The sequence below is a fragment of the Triticum aestivum genome, chromosome 3B (assembly GCF_018294505.1).
Source record: "Triticum aestivum cultivar Chinese Spring chromosome 3B, IWGSC CS RefSeq v2.1, whole genome shotgun sequence".
Lineage (NCBI taxonomy): Eukaryota > Viridiplantae > Streptophyta > Magnoliopsida > Poales > Poaceae > Triticum > Triticum aestivum.
In genome coordinates this window covers 840,697,429-840,720,558 of record NC_057801.1, presented here as the reverse complement: position 1 = coordinate 840,720,558, position 23,130 = coordinate 840,697,429, and the positions used below count along the sequence as shown (strand labels likewise).

Below are 23,130 nucleotides of genomic sequence, written 5' to 3'. Positions count from 1 at the left end.
ATGATTTGTCCTTGCCAAGACATTCGTGATGAGAACAAAACAGCTCAATATCTTGTGCATAGAGCGTGTGACCTCTGGTCTGCGAACTTCGACCTTCACTGGTAAGTAAATGGGCAGTAACGATTGTGTGCATCGCTTGATGCAGAGGTCTGAAATTATTCTTCTTCTCAAAAGAAACGTAAATGGGTAGTAAAGTACTCACACTACTCGTATTTGGTAGCAAATTCGGCCCTTCAAAGCGCGTGCGTGGGCACTTACCAGGCACACCACATATTTATCACTTTGCATCTGCGTATTTCATAGCATAAGCCGGGAGTTATCCTTTTTAAAAAAAAATATTCATATTACACATGCAACGTTGATCTACTCTACGTGATCAAACAACAGAAAACAAAAATCGGCTGCAAACAAACACAAGATCGGCTGCAAAAGGACATTAACAAACTTCGCTACATCCAAAATATCATCTTAGTTCGTCACCCTTTCCTCGTCAGGCCTTTGACCTTCAAGTCGCTGGCGCTGCTGTAGGCGTCCGCGGCTGGTGGAGGGTCTTTGTCGTCCAAGGAGGAGGTGCAGCTATCACCATCATCCTCGTCGGAGTCAAAGAGGACGATGAGCCCCTTCATCCGACGGACCACCCTGTCCTGCTCCCGCTTCATATTTGCGACCCGAGCCGCCTCCGTTGCTGCCTTCGTCGCCTCGCGCTTCGACTGCTCAATAGCAAGCTGGAGCGCCTTGATGTTCTTCCGTCGGAGGCGGTGAGCATCCATCTCCGCCGTCGTGAGGGACCAGTAGGAGACACATACGAGGAGCCACGCGTCCTCATCGGGGTTCGCCGCAATCCCACGGCGGTGGCGTGCGGATTGCTCCGCCGCGTCCCCCTCCCGTGTGTTGACACCTGTTTTTGGCAAGATACAGATTGCAATGAAGATGGTCTCGAGTGAACAGACTTTCAGCATGAAAAGATTCACGTCGCCGAGAGGAACAACTTTGATGTTTCGGTTATATTCATTCGACCTTATCTTACGGACCGAAACTATACTCCGAGTGGCATAATTCAATGTTCTGAGTGATTTTTGGCCAATCACGCCTTAAAGATGAACTCGGATGAAGTAGCACACTAAAGGAATTGTCTTCGTCTCGTCGAAGCAATCAATTTTGATATATAAATTATCTCAATCCGAGTTTGTATGCAAAAGTTACAATCAATACAGACCAGCGCTACCAAAGACCAAAATATTACGCTCGACACCAGACACATGTTAATGAGTGTCTGATACAATGCGTGAGCAATTCGGCCTTCTGGACGGCCTTGAATGGAAAAACCTTCAACATGAAAAAGTTTTGTCTCGTCGAGCCAATCGATTTTCATATACAATTTGTCTCAATTCGAGGCCATATGCAATCTGGAGAGGCAAATCAAGATCAGGCTGTCTTTTCAGTCGGGAAATCCGAGTGAAAAGTTTTACCATCCAAGTGAAAACCTACAGATCGAGTAAAAGGTCGAGTGAAAACTTACCGGTCGAGTGAAAGCTTACCTTTCGAGTAAAACCTTACCGGTCGAGTGAAAGCTTACTTTTCAAGGGAAAACTTACCGGTCGAGTGAAAGTTTGACATCCGAGTGAACTTATTATCATCTGAGTAAAGATATTACCGTCGGAATTAAAACTTGCCGATCGAGTAAGAGATTGCCTTTCCGAGTGAAAATATAGTCATCCGAGTGAAATATTATCTTCCTAGTGAAAGATTCTAAACATCCGAGTGGAAAAGCCAAGTTGGAAGATTCGAGTGAAAGACTCTAATATCCGAGTGGATGAGCTCGAATCCGAGTGAAACTGAACATGTGCCCGAAAGTTTATCAAGATGACCTCAGATGAAGAAGTGTTCAATAAAGAAATTATGCATATCATCAAGACGGTAAACTTTGGTTTTGGAGTCATCATCATCGGAGATAGTATATGGCCTACAAGTTCACTACGAGACTCGGATAATCCAGTCTACTGCAAGACCGAGTCCGACCGGAAGGTAAAGATGACCTCGAAGAGTATTCAAGATGGTCTTATTTGAAAAAGTAATCAACATGAGAGTTGTTCATATCATCGAGGCGCACAAGTTTGATATTTGGGTCATCTTGATCAGAGATCATATGCAAGCTCGGCGGCCCGTGCAAGAAGGAAGACAGAGTTTGGGCCAGATTCAGACCGAATCCGAGTTGGAATAGAACTAGGACTCTAGGACGCAAATTGATGTAATTTTCTTGTAAGGAAAGCCTAGATGAATCCTTTACTTGTACGGAAAGTCCAGCCGCCTCTTATATATGTTGGGGTTGACGGCCGATTGAACAACACCAATCGAACCAATCAATCTATTACACTTTTGTGTTCATCTATCTTTATCCCCTACCCTTGTATCTTTCGTTCTCGTTCTTCGCGTTGGAGGGCAGCGATCCACCAGGCTCTAGGGGCGAGCGAATCGACCTAGGGCAGCCCATAGCCGCCGCACTCCCTGACGGGGTCCCTCCCGGGCGTGTGGGGTTTCGGGTCTGCAAAAGCGCCCGCCGACTGTCTTGCGTATCGCGCTGTCGGTCGGGTGTCCTTCGACGTGAGCTGCGGTGCATCACCCCCGGCGTCGAGGGTACACGTGATGTGTTCGTGTGTCAACACACTTTTTGGCGACTCCACTGGGGACGAAGTTTTGAACAATCTCCAGCCTGTTCTTGCTACGAGGAGAGCGTCATTAAGCGGCTGCAATCTACAACGGTAACATGTATCATCAATCTCCTTACGTAGATGCAAATAGCCATTATGTTGATGTTGCTAGATCTTTCAGTGGACATGTCATGTCGGCTAGCCCTAACGAGCAAAGGCCGACTAGTTATTCCATTGGAGAAACTTGGAATTTACAGAACCGCGACATGCAACTTATGAATTTGAACTTTCGTGCATCGGCAACACCTTTCAATATGCCGATGAATAACACGATTTGTTCGAGTGATCAATATATGACACCTCATGTGCAGGAGGGCGTCTCACAGTTTTATCCATCGGCAGTCAACTCACAATATGCGGGTTTATCCCCAAACATGCCGACGAATGAGGCAATCGGCTATGCTTCCATTAGCTATTTGGCCGGTTATCCTCAGTCATCATATGATGCACCTCATGATATTAATTGTTCAGCATCATATGCGACTAAAAGTATTCATGACTCGGCTCACTTTTATGGCCGAGTGAATGGAGATTCTACAGGAGTGTATGTGTCTAATATTGCAGGAGATGAGGTGACTTTGGCTGCGTTAAAAAGCTTAGCGCAAAATAAGAAGATTACCGCTCTTTGCCTTGAGCAACATGATAAAGGTTTGGTTCCTGATTATGAGGCAATAAAAGCTAGGGTTTTAAAAGAAGACAAAGTGTTGCCGATTGATCAAATTGGCGTGAGAAAATATTCAACAATAGCGCACACATCTTCACCTATCATTGCAGCATGTTATACACCCCCTATACAATTGCAAAGTTTCGGCAACATCAATTCATTGCCGAAAGATCATAAAAGTATTGGGGGGCAAGCCAATCCAACTAGGGCTGAGTTTAAAGAAAAATATGTGGCCCAAGTGGACAAGATCAAGCCAAAGCTCACAGGGAATAGCGTCAACGAATTTACTACGCCAACTCTTGATGAATTACCAGCAGAATATCGACATGCTTATGAAGCACTAAAGAAGAAGCGTGGAGTGGAATATTTGCAAGAATATGTCAAGTCCCTTCCTCTATGCATCAACCGTGTTGGCCCCTTGGCGATGTTGTGGCAAGATAACACAGAAGCTTTTCAAGCCAAACAACAAAAAAGGATTCACTCGGCTAATACGGTTGATTCGTTTGAAACCGAGTCAAATATGACTAAGTCATCTACAACCGTGTCAAATGGTTCCTTTAAAGACAAGACAATGGTGGATTCGGTTGAAACCAGATTGAGCACCGAGAGGGCTAAGGTCGAGTGCATAGAGTCAATATCGAGTGCATCACCGGCTAATGTTGAGTGCATCGAGCCAGTTATTACCGAGTGTACCAAAACAGATTATGCAAGCTTCACCAAGCAGAGGAACAACAAACACAGCAAATTGGCTATGCTCGATTTTTCTAAATGCGAGGGAGCTTACATGCTGCCATATGAGTTTCGTGCTAAAGAAATTGATGAGCATCAAGAACAAAGTAATACGGCCAAACACAGCTCGGTTAACGATGAACATCAAGAACAAGAACATGCAGCCAAGCAAAGTTCAGCTGACAAAGAGCGTTCGAGTGGAATCCATTTGGGTAATCCGAGTGACGAGGCATGAAATCCAGAAGAAGAAGATGAGGCATTGGAGGATCATCTTGGGATGGAGCAAGACATTGTTCCACATATACGATCATCATATTCCACCAACCTTGTCGCAAAGGTACGTCTAGCAGATAATTTACTCGCTTTCCGATTCGGTCAAAAATATATCATTGATGCATCTATTAGCAAGTTCATAATTAACTTGGAAAGACCAATCGAGATGAGTAACTTGTTTGTTAGAAATAGTCTTGTCACTAATTATGCTAGTCAACATATTGTACCATTCATGGAGACTGCTAGTGATAGATTATCGCAACCAAAGCTTTTCCCATTATGCCGACTGAGAATTATGCTCATATGGGTAGCTTTGATTGTTTCATGCTTGGCTAACATTTGGTATCAAATGAGAGGTATATTCTGTAGTTACTTTGGTTGCAGAAACATAAAGCCAGGTCCAAAGTCCTCCGAGATAGCCGATTCAAGAGCATCGGGGAAGGAGGACGAAAATCAACGCATAGCCGAGTCAGACAGCGTTAAACCGGCACCACTCGGTTGTTTTGTTCCAGAGCTGGTATCACAATATCGGTTAATGGATGAGAAGCGTACCTTCAATCTCGGCATAGGTGATCACATCATTGGTACATCATCAACTAATCCTATTATTATAATTGATCACGATGTCGAGCTATCAAGACAAGAACAAATGCAATGATCGTTTGAATAGAATGTCAAAGACAACAATGTGATTCATCAAGCCACACAATCAACTTACACGGGACGATTGGTGCTCGTTGAGGCACAAGCATACGGCCAGTCGACTCAGATTGGTCTTGATGGAGATCAAGCATTGACTCGGCTACCTCAACCCGACTCATCCAAAGACGGACAGGTATATGCTAATGATGATGGGATCAAATCTTCAAGTGAGGTAATCATTCAAAAGTGCATCAGCAATAATATTGAAGACAGGAATTCCATCAAAGTTATGACTAGCACATCTAGTACTGGGGGGCAACAAGAAAATTCAAAGACCGATGCACACAAAACCAAAGAAAGCAAAGGCCGCGGTAAGCACAAATGCAAAAAGATGAAAGTCACTTTCTCGCAGTTATTGGAAAAATATCAGAAGATAAGTGAGGAGAAGAATGCTTATCGGCCGAGTGAAGAAAAAACATCGAAGTCACCCCCAAGGCATAAATCTGAAGACTGGGATTGGCATAGGAAGACGTTGAGCAAGCAGAATTCATATCCTCCTTTTGGGCAGCCAATACCAATGTCGTGGATGCCTCCCTACACTCATGTAAACCAATATCCATCATGGCGCAGGTATGATACAAGGGCACATTATCCATCTTATTTTAGATCATCTCGCCAACATTATGCAGCTCCAAAAGGATCAACATTTGATGAACAATCATACGTCAAAGACCGCTTCAATCATAAGGAATCGGTCCGGAGCTCAAGGAACAATAAAGAGGTGGTCAAGCAAGTGTACCAGGTCAAGAAAGATGGTCGTAAGTGTGCTACTTTAGATTTGTTCTCAAATAACAAAGAGCCAGTTAAAGTATTGACATTGGCTACAAAAGGCAACAAGGCAAGTCAATCAAGTGTCAAATCTGAGGGGAAGAAGTTGAGAGTGCGCAAGGCTAAAAAAGAGTTGGCATTGGTTGAAACAGAATCACAGCCGAGGTGCCCACTCGGCTTAGCGCATTGGCAAGAGAAGGAATTACAAAAACTTAGTGCACATGAGTTGAGAAAGAGGAACATGGCCTGGGTTCCTAAGGGAAATCCTCGAGTTAAGAGCGGCATCACATCTCTTGTTGCGAAGCCAGCAAAAATAAGGGAGTACAAGTGTAAGGCCCGTAGGCGAGGACGACAATTTTCATATCGAAGACTCCAGGAGGCGTCTCATCCATATTCTTCAATCGTACCATCAAAATCAACGCTATGGAATTTATCCTCAGCCGAAACATCTGACTTATTTCGACTATTCACACTCTGGTGGACGGACCCCCGATCACTTTTGAGATAAGAACGCATGGCCGATATTTGCATATCGCCCTCAGAATTCATTGTGTTGGCAAACCCGGCATCTGGCTAACGGTGTTCACCATGGTTGATTTTTTACTCCTATAGCCGATGCTCAGTGTTTGCCAATACTGGCGAGGCCGACTTAATTATTGAGTTGACCACTAATCAAGGGTCTAGTGCCTAAAAGAGCCCCGACTCCAAATGTTATTTATTTGCAGGATCCAACTCAGGAGACAGACATTGTTCGGCGGAGGCTTGATAGTGTACTTTGATAATGAGTTGAGTCGCCGAACAGTTGACGGTATTCCTTTGAGGTGCATGGTCATAATCGTTTGGCAATCGTCTTTGTTGAAGGGTTCTAATATTCCCAGGGAAGGCCTGGACAAGTGCAAGGTCCGGATTGACATAAGAAACTTACATGGAAGCATTTGTGAGATCCAATTGTTGTTTTCAGACAACTATTATCCAAGAGGCTCGACCGAAGAAGCAACAAACATGAGCATATGGATGATTAAAATTATCATACTCAACATGCACAGCCGATGGAGTGTTGAAATCGTGCTTAAACATTACCCTAGGCAAGGTATTTTCTGGCACGCAAGCTCTGCCAAAAAACAGGGGGGCATGTGTTGACACCTGTTTTTGGCAAGATACAGATTACAATGAAGATGGTCTCGAGTGAACAGGCTTTCAGCATGAAAAGATTCACGTCGCCGAGAGGAACAACTTTGATGTTTCGGTTATATTCATTCGACCTTATCTTACGGACTGAAACTATACTCCGAGTGGCATAATTCAATGTTCCGAGTGATTTTTGGCCAATCACGCCTTAAAGATGAACTCGGATGAAGTAGCACACTAAAGAAATTGTCTTCGTCTCGTCGAAGCAATCAATTTTGATATATAAATCATCTCAATCCGAGTTTGTATGCAAAAGTTACAATCAATACAGACCAGCCCTACCAAAGACCAAAATATTACGCTCGACACCAGACACATGTTAATGAGTGTCTGATACAATGCGTGAGCAATTCGGCCTTCTGGACGGCCTTGAATGGAAAAATCTTCAACATGAAAAAGTTTCGTCTCGTCGAGCCGATCAATTTTCATATACAATTTGTCTCAATTCGAGGTCATATGCAACCTGGAGAGGCAAATCAAGATCAGGCTGTCTTTTCAGTCGGGAAATCCGAGTGGAAAGTTTTACCATCCGAGTGAAAACCTACCGATCGAGTAAAAGGTCGAGTGAAAACTTACCGGTCGAGTGAAAGCTTACCTTTCGAGTAAAACCTTACCGGTCGAGTGAAAGCTTACTTTTCAAGGGAAAACTTACCGGTCGAGTGAAAGTTTGACATCCGAGTGAACTTATTATCATCTGAGTAAAGATATTACCGTCGGAATTAAAACTTGCCGATCGAGTAAGAGATTGCCTTTCCGAGTGAAAATATAGTCATCCGAGTGAAATATTATCTTCCGAGTGAAAGATTCCAAACATCCGAGTGGAAAAGCCAAGTTGGAAGATCCGAGTGAAAGACTCTAATATCCGAGTGGATGAGCTCGAATCCGAGTGAAACTGAACATGTGCCCGAAAGTTTATCAAGATGACCTCAGATGAAGAAGTGTTCAATAAAGAAATTATGCATATCATCAAGACGGTAAACTTTGGTTTTGGAGTCATCATCATCGGAGATAGTATATGGCCTACAAGTTTACTACGAGACTCGGATAATCCAGTCTACTGCAAGACCGAGTCCGACTGGAAGGTAAAGATGACCTCGAAGAGTATTCAAGATGGTCTTATTTGAAAAAGTAATCAACATGAGAGTTGTTCGTATCATCGAGGCGCACAAGTTTGATATTTGGGCCATCTTGATCGGAGATCATATGCAAGCTCGGCGGCCCGTGCAAGAAGGAAGACAGAGTTTGGGCCAGATTCAGACTGAATCCGAGTTGGAATAGAACTAGGACTCTAGGACGCGAATTGATGTAATTTTTCTTGTAAGGAAAGCCTAGATGAATACTTTACTTGTACGGGAAGTCCAGCCGCCTCTTATATATATTGGGGGTGACGGCCGATTGAACAACACCAATTGAAGCAATCAATCTATTACACTTTTGTGTTCATCTATCTTTATCCCCTACCCTTGTATCTTTCTTTCTCGTTCTTCGTTCGTTCTTCGCGTTGGAGGGCAGCGATCCACGATACTCTAGGGGCGAGCGAATCGACCTAGGGCAGCCCATAGCCGCTGCACTCCCTGACGGGGTCCCTCCCGGGCGTGTGGGGTTTCGGGTCTGCAAAAGCGCCCGCCGACTGTCTTGCGTATCGCGCTGTCGGTCGGGTCTCCTTCGACGTGAGTTGCGGTGCATCACCCCCGGCGTCGAGGGTACACGTGACGTGTTCGTGTGTCAACACCGTGCACGCTGCATCTCGCGTCACGCGGCGCCGCCTCCGATTTTGGAGTGCGCGTCCGGGCCGTTGAGACCGGAGAAGGAGCCACTGACAGGCTCGCCCCTTATGACAGACACTAGCTGCGTTTTTTTTGTCAGAATTGTCATAACGACAATTATTATGTCAATTTGCCCAATATTGAGACTCTCCTAGAGGTTCTTAGAGCATTACTAGTAGAACTCTCAAACCCTCAAACTCTCACTAGCGTTTTAAGGGTCCAAAAATGATTTTTTGTGCACTTTTACGGGTTGAAAAACAGAGGCAAAGATTAGAACCCTCAAACCCAACCCTTATAACGGAATATTCTTCATGAACGACGTTGTCGTTGCGCGCGGGAGGTCGACGGGGCGGCCGCCGGCAACGGGGGCGACTAGCAGCGGCGGTCGCGGGCGTGGGCGCGGGAGTTGGGAGGATTTTTCCCTCCCGCGCGAGGATAACCGCCAAATGAGGGTTGGGGTAGGTTTTGCTCCTCAACCCTTACTTTTGAGGATTGAGAGAGGGTTTGAAGGTTGGACCTTTAAAAAAAATTGAGGGTTTGAGGGTTAAGGGGTTCTAGTCTACGGTTTTTTTTCGACGAAAACTGTAAAAAAAATTTAGGGGTTTGAGGGTTTGAGGGCTCTACTAGTAATGCTCTTAGGACTCGGAACCCAGGCCTGCCGGACAGTAACTTCAGTTGGAATCTGCTGTATTACTAGCAAGGTTTCTTTGACAGGTTTGTTTATATATCGAGAACGTGATTCACGCCTGTCCTGCTCACTTGTTGGAATCTCGGCACTCATGCAAAATTCTGAGTGAGTACCACGCTACATGTTCTGCCTGCCCAAATGTTATCTTGGAATACTGGCAGTCACAAAATTTAGATCGAGCATCATGCCACATGTACGGCCTACTCGCATGTCAGATTTTGGGTCAAAATGTAACATTATATTCCGGCTAGCTTGTGTATTCTACCGCTTTTACCAATTTATTGATGTGAAGTTGGGCCATTGTTTGGACACAAAAATAACCAAATGACCATGATGACAGTGTCCTGGATTATGGATGCACACCAGGTCGGCCTTCCATTCATAGGCCGGGCCGAGGACCCGTCTACATTTGAAGAATGGGCGACAGGGCAGTCCGGCGGACGAGAGCATGTGGTGATCACCGCAACTCCTCCCCGTCACGTTTCACACTCCACGGGGCACACAGCCTGTTCGATAGAATATGTAGACAGCTGGGCTTGCCCCTTGGGTACCATGGTACACGTTTTTGACAGATAGAGAGGACATTTGACCCCGCCCCTTGGAGATGCCCTTGGTTCTCACTTGTCCAAAATTACTTTTACCTCTTGATAGATGGGCCTACCACGACAGCAGGTGCTGCTCCGGACAACCAGAGTGCGCACCATCTTTATAAGCCGGCCCGGCTGAAGAGCAATGCATGGTTCAGGAGCTAGCTAGCTAGGCACACAAGCTCAACCAGTCAATGGCGCACATAACAACCATCTTAGGGGTGGTGATGGCGGCCGCAGCGGCGACGATGCTGGTGTCGCCGCTCCTTGCTGAGCCGAAATTTCTCCGGCTGAGGCACAAGGGATGCCCAACTGCGACATCACCTGCGGCAGCATGAGCGTGCCATACCCATTCGGCATGGGCCCAGCCAGGTGCTATTGGCCGGGCTTCAACCTCACGTGCGACCGCAGAAGCAACCCGCCGCGGTTGCTGCTCGGCGACGGCACCCTCCAAGTCCAAGAACTCTCCATGAGTAACTGGTCGACATTTGTGACCGTCATACGTACGGGTGACATAAAAGTCGACGGCAATGGTGAAGGCAAGCTCGGCGGTGGTCTTACGGCCGATGGGCCCTTCACGATTTCATCCAACCAGCTCATCCTGGTTGGTTGCAACATCCAGGCGACGCTCAAGAACGGCGACGTGACCGTGAGCAGCTGTTCTTCTGTGTGTGAAAACGGCGATGGACTCTCGGAGGCGCTATCCATACTCGAAGCGGGCAACCAATGTACCGGCAATGGCTGCTGCCAGTCGGACATTGTCTTCAACCCTGCAGAGGTAGCAGGAAGGCTTTTCAACAGTACGTCCTATGACGTGCAGCTCAAATGGTTCGGCTGGAACCGCAGCACGGACCAGCAATGGCCCGCACACGTCTTTATCGCGAGGTCCAGATGGTTCAGCGGTACATCAGTCTTCCGCAAGCTGTTACGAACAGACGCCCCCGTGTCAGCGGATGCAATGCAAGTTCCCTTTCGGCTGGACTGGGAGGTTGTTGGCCATGGCGCAGAAGGCTCCAACATATGCAAAAGCAAGCACAGCGACTACCTAAAGGGCAAGAAAGGCTACACATGCTCCTGCAATCACGGCTACGAAGGGAATCCCTACATCACCGACGGATGCAAAGGTCCGGTCTTTGTTAATAATGCCTTCTTTCTCTGATTTGAGAGAAGCAATAAATTTTAGGGGTTTCTCTTCGCTTAAAGCTAGCATGTGTTTGTTCGGCTATGTGTAGATATCGACGAGTGCAACAATGAAGGGTCTGCTAAGTGCTATGGTCATTGCACCAATTTGGATGGATCATATTATTGCCGGTGTCCCCCCGGAACCGATGGCGATGCTACCCTCCAAGGTGGCTGCCGCACTCCCATCACAAGTAAGAAATATTGCGACAACCTCATTTATTTTTACTATTGAGATGAAGGGGAGCTTTGGGGTAGCGGTAAAATTGTTGCCTTGTGACCAAGAGTTAAAGTGTGGTCAGAACCTGTGCAAGCGGGAGCTACATGTATCAGGCTGCCTTTCTTTATTGAGATGAAGGTAAAAAAACAAAAACAAATCATATCCATCCCTCAACAAGACGCTGGATACATTCAATTAAGTTTATTGTTAAAGGATCGGCAATTAGTCGACTACTGTGTTGACAATTGGTTATTTAGAACAAATGGAGGACTAAAAACGACGTTAGCGTAATAAATTGCACACAAACAAACAAAAAGCCGCTTTAGCGAGGCTTTATGGATTTACTCCCTCTGTTCAGCAATATAAGATGTTCTAAAAATTCTGAATCGGATGTATATGTACACATCATACTATGTTTGTTCGCTCATTTCAGTCCAATATTAAAATATTCAAAACATCTTATATTTGTGAACCGACGGAGTAGTTAGCAAGAGTAAGAAACTATTGTTCCCTCGAACAAGAACGTAAATCATCAGGGATTACCATTCTTCCCTCAATTTTCACAAATCTACTCATGAATAGCGTCATTTTTCTACAGAATTACCAGTTTAGAGCCCCCGAACCCCCCCGAACCCCCAAGAACTACTCATGAATAGCGTCATTTTTTCTACAGAATTACCAGTTTAGAACCCCCCCCCCCCCTCCCAACCCCCAAGAACTACTCATGAATAGCGTCATTTTTTCTACAGAAGACCCCCCCCCCCCCCCCCCCCCCAACCCCCGAAGAACAACAAAGGTGAAAGTTCACATGAAAGGCCGAACATGATATTGAAATGTGTTCTTGCCCCAACCAAAAAAAGAGCGCAAATGGTTTCAAGAGCTCAGCAGTTTTGACAATAAAAACGTTTGCAGGCAAATACGTGAAAATCATTTTCTAGAAGAAACTTCTGTCAAAAAAAATATTAGCACCAGCAATGTTTACAATATCCATCCGATACACTATGCATTTCTTTTGCATCACAAGTACAATTTGGTTTGAAAAAAAAAACAAATCTGTATCGTGATCACTTTAGAGCCTAATCTCCCCACATGTGCTCTCTGAGAGGGGGAATCCATCAGCAACTTAAGTCAATGAGTAATGACTTTGCAACTTTCTTAAATAGGTGACTGCATTACGTCCTGCGGCGACATTGATGTACCGTACCCCTTTGGCATTGGATCTGCCAATTGTTACTGGCCAGGGTTCAACCTCACCTGTGATACTTTCCTACAACCAGCAAAGCTACTCATCGTCCTACGTGACCTCGTCCTCGACAAGGACGTCATGTTCCACGTCACCGAGATATCCCTCCAGACCAACACGGTGCACATCCTTCATAGCAATGCCATCAACCATATCAACCCTAGCGACTCAAAAAGTATTTTAATGTTTGGCAACTACTCGGAGGCGCCCTACTCGTTATCGACCAGCAACTTGTTGATCCTATCTGGTTGCAACCTTCAGGCGACGCTGCTGATCGGAAATGGTACCGAGGATTTCATCAGCGGTTGTGCTTCCTTCTGCCCCTCCAATGTAAATGACACCTACCTCGAGATGACACTACAGGGTACAGGCAGAAACTGCTATGGCATGGGCTGCTGCCAGGCACATATTTCCATGTCCTCCAACGGCTTCCCCACGTCGTTGGCGTATCAAAAGCTCAACAAGAACAGTGACCAGGAATTGACAACCCAGCCTGCGTACATGCTAATCGCAGAGGAGGGGTGGTTTGATCAGGGACGTTTATCCAAGGAGATGGTGGGGCGGGAGGAATCCGAAACTTCCAAGGTGCAGGTTCCTCAAGTTCTGCAGTGGGAGGTAATACAGGACTTACCACGACCAGTTGACATGAAGGCGCATCCGGGCTGTCCATCGGAGGTAGCCCTCAAGCTCTGCAAGAGCAAGAATAGCTACTGCAAACGAGGGAGCAGAGGTTATTTATGCCATTGCATGGATGGCTATGACAAGCGCGGCAGCAACCCCTACCTCGCCAATGGATGCAAAGGTTAGATCAACTATCTACAATTCTAATATAAGTGTTTATGCTATTAATTTCCTTGCTCTTTGCCATCGTGATCCTTGTGTGTGTCTATTTGTTAGTATTAGTTGTGTGCATCCTACTTATGCAGATGCGAGTGTGCTCACTATGATTGTATGTCTTAATGCTAAACTATGAGTCAACTAGTAAATTGTGCGTGCTTTGCACGCCATTTAAATATATATAAAAAGCATGGGAAAATACATTTGAATATGTATTATCTTTCCTAGAACCGTATCGGACAAGATCCAACTTGGTTCTTACCTCTAGAGAATCCAGATTGTTCTAGTCTCTTTTTATTTGAGTATCAGATAAGCATGTGAATAGATGCTTCTAGAACACATGAGATGGTTGAGTTGGGGGTTCAATTAGAAGGCCACGTGGCAGAATCCTATGAGTTAAAAACTATATCCAACGGATGATAATGCTCGGATTTGCCTTCTCTTGACCGTTGGATGGGCATATCCAACGACCAATATTTGAAACTATTGGCACACTATATAGTGGTATAGATATAATACGCCCTTCTCGAAAAGTTTCCTTGTTCCTCTATAGTTTTTAACCTAGTGTTTTTCACTTTTGTCTCCAGGTGGCCGCAAGCCATTGTCTACAGGTGAGCACCGCTGCAACTTGATATAGACAAGTATTATATTTTACTTAGTATTCGTTTCAAGCAATACATATTGGCATTCTAGTGTAGATATTAATCGACTTAATTTGCTTCTTCTCATGAAAATGTTTGCTTTTTACCCGTAGTTAAGAGGAGCTGAGGTATGTTTCTTGATCCAAATTGAACTCTGCCATTTAAAATTATTTATCTCAAAACCCTGAACTTTCTGAAAGCAATTTTCTTCTTTTCATATGAACTCACGAATTCAAAAAGTTACTTTATTGAACTTTGTTGATTACTCCTGCTGTTTTCTAACTATAGACTAGGTGTATAATACTAATTCTAATTATAGACAAAATGAGTAATACTACATGTACATCTTTGTAGGTATATACCTCAGCATAGGAGTTGCTTTTGGGGCAGGCATCATACTATCTGTTCTCGCTGGATCCTTTGCACATAAGAAATTCAAACATCGAAGATCACTAATGTTGAAAAAGAACTTTGAAAAAAACCGAGGGCAATTGTTGCAACAATTGGTATCACAAAGAGCTGATATTGCAGAAAGAATGATTATAACCTTAGATGAGCTTGAGAAGGCAACAAATAAATTTGATAAAGCTCGTGAGCTTGGTGGAGGAGGGCATGGTACAGTCTACAAAGGCATGCTATCAGATCTTCATGTTGTAGCCATCAAGAAACCAAAGGTGGCGATTCAAAAGGAGATTGATGAATTCATTAATGAGGTTGCTATCCTATCACAGATCAATCATAGAAATGTGGTAAAACTATATGGTTGTTGCCTTGAAACAGAGGTCCCCATGTTGGTCTACGAGTTTATATCTAATGGTACACTTTATGATCATCTTCATGTTGATGGACCACGATCGTTGTCATGGAATGATAGGCTACGGATAGCAACTGAGACTGCCAGATCTTTAGCCTATCTTCACTCAACAGCTTCAGTACCCATAATCCATAGAGATATCAAGTCTGTTAACATACTTTTGGATGATAGTCTAACAGCAAAGGTTGCAGACTTTGGAGCTTCAAGATATGTTCCGGTGGATAGATCAGGGATCACAACAAGAGTGCAAGGTACAAGAGGATATCTGGACCCCATGTGTTTCTATACTGGGCGTCTCACAGAAAAAAGTGATGTGTATAGCTTTGGTGTCCTGCTTCTGGAGTTGTTGACTAGAAAGAAACCGTTTTCATACATCTCTTCTGAAGATGAAGGCCTTGTCACACATTTTTCTACCTTATTCACACAAAGAAAATTATCAGAGATACTAGATCCACAAGTTCTGGAAGAGGGCGGCAGAGAGATGGAAGAAGTCGCAGCAATTGCAGCAATGTGTATTAGATTAAGAGGGCGCCCGTCCATGAAGCAAGTGGAGATCAAACTTGAAGGCACTCAAGCATCCAGGGGACATGAGGGGGGTGATGTAATAAGCTGTCAACGGGCTGCAGATGGAAGTAGGTGCGAGGAATTGTCCAGGCAGCATAGTATGGAAGAAGAGTTCATGTTATCTTCAAGGTATCCTCGGTAGTTTTGCTTAAGCCCGAGCTCATCAGTACATTAGTTTTCAACACTTTTTTTGAGATTCTTCTTTCAATTAATTTCCCTTGTGCATTTGATCTCTTTGCTTGCTTACATGGCAGCTCCTTTTCTTCATCCTGTCTTTTCCCAAATAAACTTAGCATTAACACCCTCTATAAGGTTATAATCTTGTTGTAACCGGGTCGGGTGCTTAGCCAGGTGGCAGCAAAATTATTAGTGAAACAGAGGAATGTAATGAGCTCGCTTTGTTCTGATCGGTTGTTCTTTTTTAGTTTTTATTTTTCCTGGAGCTAAACACACCTACTTAGCTTAGTTATCCAAAATGCCAGGAGAATCAGACAACATAATTCCGAAAATATTTATGTCTATCCAAGTGTGTGTTTTAACCGATATTATTTTGGAAAAAACATAGGAAAACCGAGTAAAAAGAAAAAACAGAGAAAAGGCATGTTGAATTAGACGAGTAAAAATGAAGAAAAAGAAAGAAAAGAAAAATAAAGCAAAAACAGGAAAGTAGCAAGTAGAGTCTGTTGCTGTGGCAAGTAGCATTGGGAAGGAGAAACCCCTGCTTAGCCTATTTTTTAACTCTGTTTTTTTCGAAAAAATAATCGCTATAGTGGGCTGGCCCAATTTGTAGTGCTCGACGCGAGAATCCCCCCTCGTCTCGCATAATGCGAGTAATAGGGGCGCCTGGTAGGGGATCCATCGGATTTCCACACGTAAGAAGGACCAGTATCCAGCCCGTTGGACCATGCTAGGCCAATTAGGCCTGGTAAGTACTCCGTATGTTATTTTTTTTAAGCTAACTACTCCGTATGTTATCTAGTTTGCCATGGGCCGATTAGGGTCGGTGTCTGTGGCGATTTGTTGGGCGATCAGTTTGCTAATTGCAATCCTCCCAAAAAGACTTGACAAATTGCAAGATAATAGAGACCTCCTCCCATTTGGCGCTTCAGGCGCTGACCGGGGCTCCAGCGCTCACGCGTGCCTCGGTTAGGGCCGCCCCATTCACACTTTGCACCATTGACACCATGAGAGCTTCTAAGTGGCGCCTTAAGCGCAACTTGGAGGAACTGGCGCCCACGCGCCTGCTAGTCTGGACCGGCCAAACAAAAAGCGATCACTCATGTACCCCTACTTCACGGTCTCGCTCACTTGGTCAGTTTTTGATACTTCTACTCTAGTATAGATAGTTAACTGCTAATACTTGCTAAAAAAACAAACTTGATAGCTAATCAGTTGACCAATAACTGTTGGGCCTTTTACCGATTGACTGTTTTTTCTTGATAAAAGAGAGCGCTCTCTCCAATTTCCATTAATAGAAATCACCAAGTCTTGTAGCAGAACAAAGGAAAAAAAAAGAAACACAAAAACCCCCAACACAAGACTCCACTCTTCCAGCTGATCCATCCCACTGCCATATTGGGAAAGGAGGAGAAGCCATCCCTTCCCCTCTCCGAAAACCCAAAGACAGCAGGGAAGGAACCTGAAAGAGTGTTCCAAGGTCTAGAAACATGAGGATCTAGCCCCAGAACGACAACCCACTCTGTTATAAGAACAGAGGCTACAAAGGAAACAACCAGTTATAATAGCAGACTCAATATTACAGGAACATCCACTTAGTCCGAACATGCAGCAAAATGAAGCAAAGCCGTCATGAGAAGGCAGGAGCCAACATATCCATCGCAGCAAGGAGGGCATCTGCTACCCTTTGATCCTCACAGTCTTCAGGCGCCACCCATGTGCTGCCTTGAATATTTCTTCTGCCACCTCACTTACTAGCTTCACTCCAGCCTCCATCAGCTTACTTCTTACGGGGTTTGTCTGCAAAATATTCCAATCATTTAGATTTTTAATAAACAAGGAAACAGGGACACAGGGATCATTCACCCTATTGTTGTCAAATATCACACTATTCCTAAGTTTCCAGATAGTCCAGCAAATCGCTGAAACTCCTATCATGACCAAGCTTTTTTCATCTTTTCCAAAGGTATTTACCAAAGATCTCATGACAACATCTAGTGTGTCTGGAATGTCCTTAAGATTAAAGGCACATTTTAATATGTTCCATAATAATCTAGCAACCGAACAGGTCAGAAAAAGATGGTTTATGTCCTCTTTTTTCCCACGGAAAGGGCACTTATCATCTCCCTTCCATCCCCTACGAATCAAATTATCTTTTGTGAGAATACTTTTCCTAAGGGCCAACCACATGAACACCTTGATTCTGGGTGGCATTTTAATCTTCCACATATATAAGTGTGGATATTTGACACCGTTTTCAATCAGGTGTCTATAGAAGGACTTTACAGTATAAACTCCCTTCTTATCAAGAGTCCATTTAATCTCATCCTTCTCCTCATTCAAAGTTACCACATTACAGGCCTCTTTAATATGCCCCCACAATTCTCTTGCATCTCCCAGTAGGGTTCTCCTAAACTGGACATTGTCTAATCCATTATCTAAAACTTCTTTAACCATTTTCCTTTTATCAAAGCATAGATCTAGTCTAGGAAAGTTCTTTTTTAAAGGGGCACTACCAATCCACCAATCTTCCCAGAAACGAGCTCTTTTGCTGTTTCCAATTTTAAACTTACACAGAGAGACAAAGTGATCTCTGTGTTTTAATATCCCCCTCCAAAATTGTGAATCACCCTGTTTGGCCAAAACATTGCCCACACTTTTATTCTTAACATACTTTTTTAAAACTATATCTTGTCACAATCGCTTAGTCGTATATAATTTCCACCACCACTTACATAGCAAAGCCTTGTTCATACAGGCTAAATTTTGTATCCCCGGGCCCCCCTTATCCTTTGGCCTGCAAACCTCGGACCATTTCACCAAATGGTATTTCCTCTTCTGATCATCTTCTTGCCATAATAATCTAGCTCTAAAGAAATCCATGCGCTTCTCAACCCCCACCGGGAGCCCATAGAAGGACATCATAAAGTAAGGTATGCCTGTAAGGGCAGATTGTATCAAAGTAACTCTCCCCGCACTAGCTAGCAGTCTCCCTTGCCAGGTTTCACATTTTTTCTCCATCTTAGTCTCAGGAGGCTTCCAATGTTTATTTCTGATTCTATTTTTATCAATAGGTAACCCTAAGTATTTCATAGGTAAAGCACCCACCGGGCAAGTAAATATTTTTGCATATTCCTCTTTCTTATCAATCGCCGCACCAAATAAGAAGAGTTCACTTTTATGAAAATTAATCTTCAGACCCGACATTTGTTCAAACAAACATAGGATATATTTCAAGTTTTGTGCACTGTCCATATCATCTTGTAGTAGGAATATAGTGTCATCTGCATACTGCAACATGTTGACCCCATTTGTTGTATATTCACTTAAAACCCCTTTAACCAGTCCATTTTCTCTAGCCTTATTCAACATAATTGCTAGAGCATCAGCAGCCAGATCAAAATTTAGAGGAGATAAAGAATCCCCTTGTCTCAGGCTTTTATAAGAACAAAAATATTTTCCTAAATTCTCATTAACTTTAACACAAACCTTTCCTCCTCTAACTGTTTCCATAACCCAGTCAACCCATTTGTCTGGAAACCCTTTCAGTTTGAGCATTTGAAACAAAAAGGACCATTTGATTTTATCATAAGCCTTTTCAAAGTCAATTTTCAAATGTACAACACTTTGCTTATTCTTTTTAATGCTATTCAAAGCCTCATGCAAGATCAGGACCCCCTCCATGATATATCTGCCCTTAACAAAGGCAGTTTGTACAGGGGAGATGACCTCAGCAGCTACCAAATTAAGTCTGTTCATTAAGACTTTGGTGATAATTTTAAAGCATACATTTAATAGAAAGATAGGTCTGAACTTCTGAATTTGATTAGCACCAATCCCTTTTGGGATCAGGGTTATGATACCATAATTCAGTCTACAGATATCAATTTTCCTACTGGCAAAATCGTCTAGTAAAGCTTTTAAATGAAATTTCACCAACTCCCAATAGTGTTGGTAAAATTCAGCCATGAAGCCATCTGGCCCAGGAGATTTATTGTGTGCCATTTTAAAGACAACCTTTTTAATCTCCTCTAAAGAGAATTCTTCCACCAACAGATTAGCATATTCCATTGGAATCCTAGCAGGATTATCAATATTTAGGGAAACAGAGGAATTATCTGGTGGGCCAAATAAGTTTTTGTAGAAAGTAGTGATATAATCCATCAAATTCTTATCTCCTTCTATCACCCCCTCCTCTTGTTCTAACCTAGAGATTTTATTCCTCCTAAGTCTCCCATTTGCTTTGGCATGAAAAAATTTGGTATTGCTGCCTCCCTCTAACAATTCACCAATTTTGGCTCTCTGTTTCCATTTAGCCTCTTCTTGTTTGAGCAATCTATCAAGCTGGGCCCTCAACTCAATCTGTTCCTTTCTATCAGCAGTTGTAAGGCCATTAGCCTCACATTTTTTTATCAATGATATCTAATTTGAATAGAATATCTTTCTTAAGTTTGGGTCTTAACATTCTAAGTTTCCCCAGCAACCTGTCTATGTTGTCCCCCTTAATGGAAGAATCATTCCAAACTTTCTGAACAATTTCATTAATCCCATCTCTCTTAAACCATGCATTTTCAAATCTGAAAATTGGTTCTGTTTTTTGGAAATCCGCAGAATCCAAATAGAGAGGAGTATGATCGGATTTCTCCCTAGTTAGAGCTGTTACGTGGGTTAAGGGGTATACGTACCTCTTCCCAATCAGTGCTACATAGAATTCTATCTAGTTTCTCAAATGTGGGATTCAGCATACAATTGCCCCAAGTAAATTTCCTCCCATTCATATTCAATTCTCTCACCCCAACTTGTTCCAAAATGGCATTGAAAAGAAAACTCCAATGTCCAGGGGATCCTGGTTTATTTTTCTCACTGGCTTTCCTAATAATGTTAAAGTCCCCTCCAATTAAAATAGGGTTTATAGAATTTTGAAAAACTCTGGATAGCTCAGCCAGGAACAAAGCTTTCCTCTCTGGCTGTGCCTCACCATATATCACCACCAGGTCCCAAATGAACCTTTTTTCAATATCTTGGACTGCCATTTTAATATGATAATCCCCCTCATCCTGAGAAATTATATCTAGTGTAGTATAATTCACACCCAGTAGGAGGCCACCAGATTTCCCCCTAGCTGGGGTGAAATGCCAATGGAAATCCCTCCCTGCACAAACCTGCTGTAGATCATTTCTGGAAAATTGTTGTCTCATGGTCTCCTGCAGACCCAGGAAGTCAACTTTCATATCCATAATCATCTCTCTTAAGAATCTTTTCTTAATATCACCCCCAAAACCTCTCATATTCCAAAAAATGCCCCTCATCTTTTTTTCTTTTTCTTCCTATCTGAAAATTCCAAATTTCTGACAACTGAGGCAATTTTAACTCCAGAACCTCTGGTAGTTTTGCCTTTTTTCTTAACTCTTTTTGATGAGAAAAGACCCTTCACTAACTCCCACTCCTCATTCTCTTCTTCCTCTTTTTCAATATCTTCATCTTCTAACAGGTCTAATAGAGAATATTCTCCAGTGTCAAGAAAGTCATGCTCCTCAGGCATGTGGTTTTGTTTCTGCTTATTGTTATAGTCAGTCAGCCACATATCAATTCTAGCCTGTTCAGCCGTTTTAATTAATTCCAGATTGTAATTGACAATATCAGGTTTAGATCCTAAGCTAACACCAACCCCCTCAGCAACCTGCTGTAAAATATCATTAGGTCTAGATATGACATCAGAAGGAAAATACTCACCATAGTTGTTCTTCTGTGCCACTCTCTCTTTAGCCAAATCAGTGATCTTTTTATCTTCCTTGCCTTTCAGCCTAATGCATCTTCTCAATTCTTCCTCATCCTGGGATTCCAACTCTCCTATACCAGCCTTTTTGATTTTGGTCTCAAAAGATTCAGTTTCCTGACTGGCAGTATAGTCCACAAGCTCCATATAACCCAGGCCCACTGCCTGTTCCATTAGTTCCAGTTCTGACATACCTCCCCCACTTTCTTTATTTTCTTCTACTACTGCTCCTTCTCCTGAATTCTCCTTCTCATCTTCACTCCCAAGCTGCTTTTCCCATGATTGAGATCCTCTCACCTCTTCACTGACCTTCAGATTAATCTGCAGAAGTTCATGCTGTCTCTTAACTTCCCTTTCTAATGATTTCTTAATAATATCCATTTCCTTTCTCTTTTTTTCCTCCAACATCAGTTGAGCAGTCTGCCTTGCTGCCAACTCCTCTGCTTTCTGCAATCTAGCTTTTAAGCTTTCTTCTTCTCCTTGTCTTTCTCCAGCAGTCCCCACTTCTGCCTTGTCCTTGAGCAACTCATCTTTCTGAGGCACATCCCCTGTCTTCAGAACCACCTGCTCATACTGCTTTAATCCCAAACTTCCTAAACTAACCAATGGCTTTGCAGGTTCAGATTGTTTACTTTTTTTCTGCACCTCCTTCTCCCTCTGTGTATCATAGCTCTCTAAGTCCAGATAATCAAAGGTTTTTCTTTTGTTTCCCTCCTCAAACTTGTATCGACCTTGTTCAGCAACTGAATCAAACTCAAAACCTATATCATATAGCAACAAGTCCTTGGTAGTGATTTCTGTGCCAGCAGGAACCTTATGTAAGTCCCTTACTCCCACTTTCACTCTTATCTCCTCCCTAGAGTGAATATGATCAACATCCACTTCAACCACTGGCCCCAAAGCTGAACCAATCTCACAAACTCCCAAATAATGTCTCAGATTATCAGGGACCCCCCACATCTTTATCCAGACTGAATGTAGCTTCCCCTTAGCCCTGTCACCTGGACTCCAGAAATCAACCTCAACCATGGCACCAGTGCCCAGCAAAGTAAATTTGCCAAAGTTTTTCCACTCCACCAATTTGGCTTTACTAGGGAATCTCATAAGAAAGGTTGTAGGACTCTGGAACTTGGCTCTCCATGTCCACCCCCAGTCAAACATCTTGCTGAAGCCATAGGCCACTGTGGTATCATTCAGCTGCCCCTCATGCACAGTCACCAGGGCCATAGGATTGATGTGCTCAGCAGCTACAATTTCCTTGGTGTTCTGCACCAAAAGACACCCCAAACTCCTGGCTCCATACCCCAGATATTTAGCAACTGGCTTAGGCTGTTTTAGAATGGTGCATTCCTCAGTATTATGAGATGGTCTTTGGCACACCACACAGAAAACCTTATTTTTGCAATCACTCTTCACATGTCCCTGTTCCTTACACTTCACACAAAAGAGCTCTTTTGGATTTCCAATCTCCTTCTTCTTGGCTGTTTCCTTTTGTCCTTCCACTCTGGTATGTTGGGGAACGTAGCAGAAATTCAAAATTTTCCTACGTGTCACCAAGATCTATCTATGGAGAAACCAGCAACGAGGGGAAGGAGAGTGCATCTAC

At 43.5% G+C, this 23,130-nt stretch overlaps 1 protein-coding gene across 1 annotated transcript; it reads left to right on the top strand.

Annotated features, from left to right (window-relative positions):
• The first annotated feature begins 10,239 nt into the window (after positions 1 to 10,239).
• LOC123072835 (wall-associated receptor kinase 3) lies at positions 10,240 to 15,950 on the top strand. Its single transcript, XM_044496496.1, has 5 exons — positions 10,240 to 11,197; positions 11,306 to 11,446; positions 12,636 to 13,517; positions 14,140 to 14,163; positions 14,548 to 15,950. Exons 1-5 carry the CDS (start codon positions 10,378 to 10,380, stop codon positions 15,711 to 15,713), a joined length of 3,033 nt encoding a protein of 1,010 aa, XP_044352431.1. The 5' UTR covers positions 10,240 to 10,377; the 3' UTR covers positions 15,714 to 15,950.
• Positions 15,951 to 23,130: the final 7,180 nt, after the last annotated feature.

Coding starts and splice junctions, on each gene's coding strand:
- LOC123072835 (XM_044496496.1), top strand. CDS start 10,378: ATGCCCAACTGCGACATCACCTGCGGCAGCATGAGCGTGCCATACCCA. Junction 11,198..11,305: donor CATCACCGACGGATGCAAAG/GTCCGGTCTTTG, acceptor GGCTATGTGTAG/ATATCGACGAGTGCAACAAT. Junction 11,447..12,635: donor CTGCCGCACTCCCATCACAA/GTAAGAAATATT, acceptor TTTCTTAAATAG/GTGACTGCATTACGTCCTGC.